Here is a 6,427-nt window from a genome sequence, read left to right on the forward strand (position 1 = left end):
GAACTCCGCACGTTGGGCACCGGGGGTCGATGTTCTTTCCAAGGGATACCATCACTGCCTGACGCTTTGTTACCTTTAGACCGATAGGTGGAGAATATAGCCGCATCATTGGGGTACAAAATAATTTGCCAACGGCCATACCACGTTGAACACACCGGTTCTCGTCCGTACAAAATTATATAATAAGTAAATATGTTATATGTTTCATATACACTTGAAAAACTTGGGAAGGAACCACCCATCGGTGGTAGTTCAAACATTAATTTAAATTAGAAGGTAAAATCCTTAATGCTCCTTAATTTGTCACAAATCAATTCATCCATCAGCACCTCAATGCTCCATATGTTGCCGATTTGGCCAGAACCAGATACCGTTCCTTCCATAACAAACATCTCAACCACCCAAATCAACTTGTTTCTAACTTGGCTTCTCCTTCATTACCTAATAATCCTCCTAGGCGTGTGAAAAGAAGATGGCCTCGAGATCTTCTCTAGAAATGTCATTGGAGTTCTTTCAGTGGGTAGATTCTCCACATGTTTGTATCATGTCATTATGTCACCTACAGAAAATTTACTTGTTGTATATATGTGTATACAGTTTTAAATAACAATAAATAAATTATTAAAAAAAAATTAGAAGGTCCCGAGGCCATCTTCATTTCGGACGCCTCGGAGGATTATCAGGGATTGTTAAGAATGAAAGATTATGAATTAATGGGTAAGGATGGTCAAGGAGTTTGGAATGAAAAGACGCATATCTGTTTTGGGCCAGTTATGCAACGAATGGGATGTTAAGGTCTTTGCGAATGAGTTTATTTGTAACGTAATAAGGAGCATAAAGGATTTTACGTAGGATTTTGGATTGTAAGGATTGGATGCGGGAGGAATTTGATGGTTTGGTGGAGCCCCAGAGCTCAATTCCATATGTCCAAATTGGTCTGATTATCGTAGTGTATACTAATTTTTTGTAGTAACACCCACTCGAAGTCAGATTCCAAAAAAATATTTTTTTAAATACTGAGAGCAGCTAGAATTTGAAAAGCCATTTAGTGCACAACAGTAGGTTGGTTGTCTATCTCAGATGCTGCTATACTGGAACAACCCCTAGCGGTGCCCAGATGAACTAATAGGAGGAGGTTACATAAAATGTTTTGTTTTTGTTTTCAATTGATAATTGTTAGTATATGTTAGTAACTTTGTTATGAATGTTTCAATTAAGTGTAATAGTTCATTATTTGATTAACTAAAACTGTAGGAAGGGACTTTTATTCTATTCTATTGTTTTAGGTAAGTAGAATAGAGATGTATTTGATGTAAATACTTCTGTCATAGCTCTGCAACCTTTTATTTATAATAAACTATTGTTTTAACAATCGTCTACTATCTACTTTCTTCAGAATTACATATATATATAATTTCAAATATGAAGATTGTCGGGCAGGTTTGCGGTCAAAAAGAACAAAAATAGTTAACAACTATTTATTATCCGACGTTTCGTCTAGCTTTGTAGGGCCTTATTAGTGCTAAATAGCTACAAAAACAAACTAAGAACATTATGAAATAGTAAGATAATTAGATGTTAAAGTCTTTGTGGACGAGTTTATTTGTAACGTAATAAGGAGCATCGAGGATTTTACGTAGGATTTTGGATTGTAAGGATTGGATGCGGGAGGAATTTGATGGTTTGGTAGAGTCCCAGAGCTCAAATCCACATGTCCCAAATTGCTCTGATTATCGTAGTGTATAAACATTTTTTGTAGTGAATGGTTTTTTTTCTTACCTTCTGGAGCTAAGAAAAAGGCATTTACAAATATGCAATTACAAAAAGGCAATTACAAATTTACCGGCTATTTCATTTTCTTGTTTTGTCGGGATGGCATTATAGGAATGGTTGCTGGGTCCGCTGAAGGCAGTGTCAACAATGATGGCATATGTTTGCCTGGATGCTCACTAGGAATAGTGAGGGGCTATTCCTGTTGGTGGTGTTGAAGTGATGACTTCAGGCTTCAGAGCCAGAAGTCCCTCCCAAGGGGACAATGCTTTGCCACCTCCCAGGTCTTGGTGGAGGGGCAATCTCACGGAATAGAGGGTTGGCACAGGCATTCAGCTCATCAAAGAATTTGATGGATAGAAGTTCCTCTGACTATTCGCCTCAGGAGGGAGTTCTGGAAACTCTGAAGTTCAGAGAGCGTAGTCTTGTAGAGGTGTCGCATGAATGGTGCACCATGGAGCAGCGTTGGACGTATGACGTTAAGATGGAGTCCTTAGTATCGAATGTGTTCAACGAGTATAAAAGTAAAATATGATCTGGCAGAATTGTTAAGTCAGTGACATTGTACCAAATACAAACTAAAAGATTAATATTATTAATAGTATTATATATATAGTTGACCGTGTAACTAAAATGAAGAAGATGGTCAAGGTTGCGGTCAAAAAAGAACAAATAGTTTTTAACTATTTAATATCCGACGTTTCGCCCCACTTTGCAGGTCTTCATCAGGGCTAAAAAGATATAAAGACAACTAAGAACATTACAGCAATAAGATACAAAAAAGGTAAATTAAGGTAGGATAAATAATAAGTGATAATAAAATTATAATTAAATAGAAGAAAGGATGACATAAAATAGTAATTATAAAAAATAAACTTGAATAAACAATGATAAGAATAAAAAAATTACGTAAAATATAAGGTTAAAAATGTGCAGGAGGCGCTTATAAAAAAAACAAAAAACAGAAGAGTAGTTGTGGGAACACAAAATTTAAACACAACAATAGACGGAAAATAAAGAAGAAAGTTGAGATTAAATAAAGGTCGTGACCAAATAAATATAAATAATATTAATAATAATGATATTAAGTGATAATAAATGGCCAAAGAACAAATCAGGACCTCCTGTCTGTTCAAAGCGTTAGGTTAAACAGACATTGATATTTTTTTTTTATTATTAGTAGTATTATCATTAGCATTAGCATTATTAGTATTAGTATTATTAGTATTAGTATTAGTAGTAGTATTGGTATTAGTATTATTAGTATTAGTATTATTAGTATTATTGGTATTAGTATTATTAGTATTATTAGTAGTATTGGTATTAGTATTTTTAGTAGGTTGTACTTTCCCAACGGCCCTGATATCTTCCTCCGTCGAAGAAATGTTTTTTAGAATATTTGATCTGGCTCTTCAAATAACTGGATATGAATACAATGATTTATTTAAAATGGGAAAAGGAGAATTAGAGCCAAATTGATTTTTTTTTTAATTAAATTTTTTTTCATCCTTCTATTATTAGCTGAAACAATACGATGGATAAGTAAAATATAAATATTTTACTCTTAAATACGTTGATTGTTCAATCACCGCAATCAGGAGTATTGATGACTGCTTCTCGGATTTGGATGGAGCAGACTGTAAATAATGAATTTAAAAATAAATGCTAAATCTGGACAAACGACTGACATGGAATCCTCATACAAGACTGAAAAGACAGATAACTGCTCGTCGATTCCGACTATTACAATATTTACTAGACAAACGGTCCAAACTTCCAATCCATTACAAAAGACTGATCTACATGACTATTATAAGGCCTATTTGGACATACGGAGTTGAGCTATGGGGATCCACTAAACCATCTAATTCCTCTCGAATCCAATCATTACAGCGTAAAATCCTTAATGCTCCTTACTTTGTCACAAATCAAATCATCCATCAGGACCTCAATGTCCCATATGTTGCCGATTTGGCCAGAACCAGATACCAATTCTTCCATAAGAAACTTCCCAACCAACCAAACTCGTTTCTAACCTGGCTTCTCCTTCATTACCTAATAATCCTCCTAGACGTCTGAAAAGTAGATGGCCTCGAGATCTTCTCCTTTAGAAATGTTTTTAGAGTTCTATCAATGGGTAGATTCTCCACATGTTTTTATCATGTCATAATATCATTTACAGCAAATTTACTTGATGTGTATATATGTATACAGTTGTAACTATCAATAAATAAATTATTAAAAAAAAAAATAAATAAATGAAGCATGATGAAATAGGTAGATAAGCCTCTTATCTCTCTATATATTCATATAGGTAATTTATATGACCACTGATTGTGTGTGGTTTGACCAAAAGTGTTTATAATGTGAATTAGTTAGATTACTATTTTATTTTACTTTAACAAGGTCTTGAAATAAGTACGGATAAAATAAAATACATGGTTAGCAGTAGAAACGCGAGGAAATCCGTTTGAAGAGGTAGATAGGTTTAAGTATATAGGTTCTACGGTAAACAAAAATAAAAACGAAATTGATGAGGAAATAAAAGCTAGGTTGAAAGCGGGAAATTTTTGTTATTTTTCCATGTCGAAACTGCTTAGCTCACGCCTTCTATCAAAAAACTTAAAAATTAGAATTTACGAAACTATTATCCTTCCCACTGTTCTTTAAGGATGCGAGACCTGGCCTCTTACATTAAAAGATAAACAGCGCCTTAAGGTTTTCGAAAATAAAGCATTACTTAAAATATTCGGACCAAAATAGGATGAATTAACTGAAGAATTTAGAAGACTACACAACACTGAATTAAGGGTCCTGCCCCGGATACATATAATTCATGTTATAACATTACGGCGAATAAGGTTGTTCATAAACACTGAGCCAACGGGTAAACGCCCGATGAATAAACCGAAACGTAGATGGGAGGATTGCGTTAAAACTGATTTAGTAGAATTGGGTTTGGGGGGGGGGGACATCACTGGAAGGATGTATGTAGAGAGCGATTGGTGGTATCGTCATCGAACCTTCGAAATCGTTAGGGCTTTATTATTATTATTACTATTTTATTTTGATTATTGATTTAAGTCGAGTTACATAAAATCATAAAGATATTACAATTTTATATAGTTACTGGTTTTTAAAAAATTTGAATAAAATAACCATATGTACTACTCATGAAATTAATTGTTTAATTTACAATAATACTGTATGGAACGCTTAACTAATCTTGTTTAAATCAAATTTAACTCACTTAATACTCTCTAGATTATGCAAATATGCAATTTTCAATGCAAATTCAGTGAAATTATCCGTAGTATTCCATAAAATTATAGATTAGTTTGAATAAATTGTTTGTATTTTGTTATCGTTCAGTTTCTGTGATACCCGACTAGCTTCAGGAACCACTGTACCGTGTGATCGCTAAGAGAACAGACCTGTTGAGAAAGTTAAAAGCTGTGTCTGAGTAATGAATAAAATCGAGTTAATAATCGATATTTTTTTTTTCGCAGACTGATGAATTTCCCGGTACTACGATTGGTGCGATGATCATCTGTTTAGTGGAGGTCTGCTTCGTAGCTTTATTTGCACACATGGGCCAAAGACTCACGGATTTGGTAATAAATTACTAGATTTTTTTATTATTAATTAGTTTTATTGTTTTACAATCTTATATTTTAACAATACGTATGAACTTCACTTCTAAAGAAGCATTGGGATAATAAGAAATATTGTTGTTGTTGTTGATTGTTGCTTAAAGGCGTAAAACCCTCTGGTCATCGACGCCTGTGGCATGATAAAAGTAAAAAAATGAAGATAAAAACAAATAAATAAATTTAAAAAAAATGAATCTGGATTATCTCAATAGGAAGTCTGGTGAGTCAATCCATTTAAATTTTTTTGAGGTTAATGACTTCCATTTTGAATGAAATATTTATTAAATATTCATAACATTGTACAACGTTTCGGGACCACGTTCAGGTCCAAAGAGGTAGTAAGAAAATATAGAGTAATGGCTGTGCTAAGGAGAAGTGAAGATATTAATATTATATATATTAAATACAAAGCAGGACATGTAACACGTTTATTGAAATACAGATTTACTTAAACTAATTGTAAATTAAAAAGAATATTCTTAACTAACAAAGGCCCTGTCCTATCTTATTCTAATTATATCTATCCTATCCCTAAATATATATCTATGTACTTATAACTAACTTATAGTCTAACCTACAATTAAAATACATACAATTGTTATCTATGTCCAAAGGTGAACAATAACGCGTACGTACTTGCACTCAGCTGGTCGTGGCAGAGAGAGAGTTAAACTTAACTCAGCTCACAGAGAAACCAAAAAATACACTAGACTTGACATCAATGTCCATTCATTAAAAAACAACCAACGACAAAAACATATGTTCCTCTTTTTTGAAAAGTGGAGTTACATGAAATTTCACTTTATTCACCTTATTCTTCCACTAACCCGTAGCTCACTCCTGCTCAAGAGGTTCCATGTATGTCTTATCCAATCTCCCCGATCTGCCTGGCATCGGAATAAGTTGACATGTCACTACATTATCTTTATCCTCTCTCTCTCTCTCTCTCTCTCTCTCTCTCTCTCTCTCTCTCTCTCTCTCTCTCTCTCTCTTTTTTTTTTTTT

The 6,427-nt window shown here is 33.6% G+C and overlaps 1 protein-coding gene across 1 annotated transcript in view; it reads left to right on the plus strand.

Moving 5' to 3' along the window:
- Window positions 1-6,427, plus strand: part of LOC106681266 (uncharacterized) — a 26,251-nt gene that overhangs the window by 7,974 nt on the left and 11,850 nt on the right. The window contains exon 3 of the mRNA XM_024360074.2: window positions 5,280-5,384. Coding sequence (XP_024215842.2) covers window positions 5,280-5,384 — 105 coding nt within the window. The remainder of the gene's footprint in view (window positions 1-5,279; window positions 5,385-6,427) is intronic.

Source organism: Halyomorpha halys, unplaced genomic scaffold, assembly GCF_000696795.3.
Source record: "Halyomorpha halys isolate HHAL.00 unplaced genomic scaffold, Hhal_1.1 Scaffold323.1, whole genome shotgun sequence".
Taxonomy (NCBI): domain Eukaryota; kingdom Metazoa; phylum Arthropoda; class Insecta; order Hemiptera; family Pentatomidae; genus Halyomorpha; species Halyomorpha halys.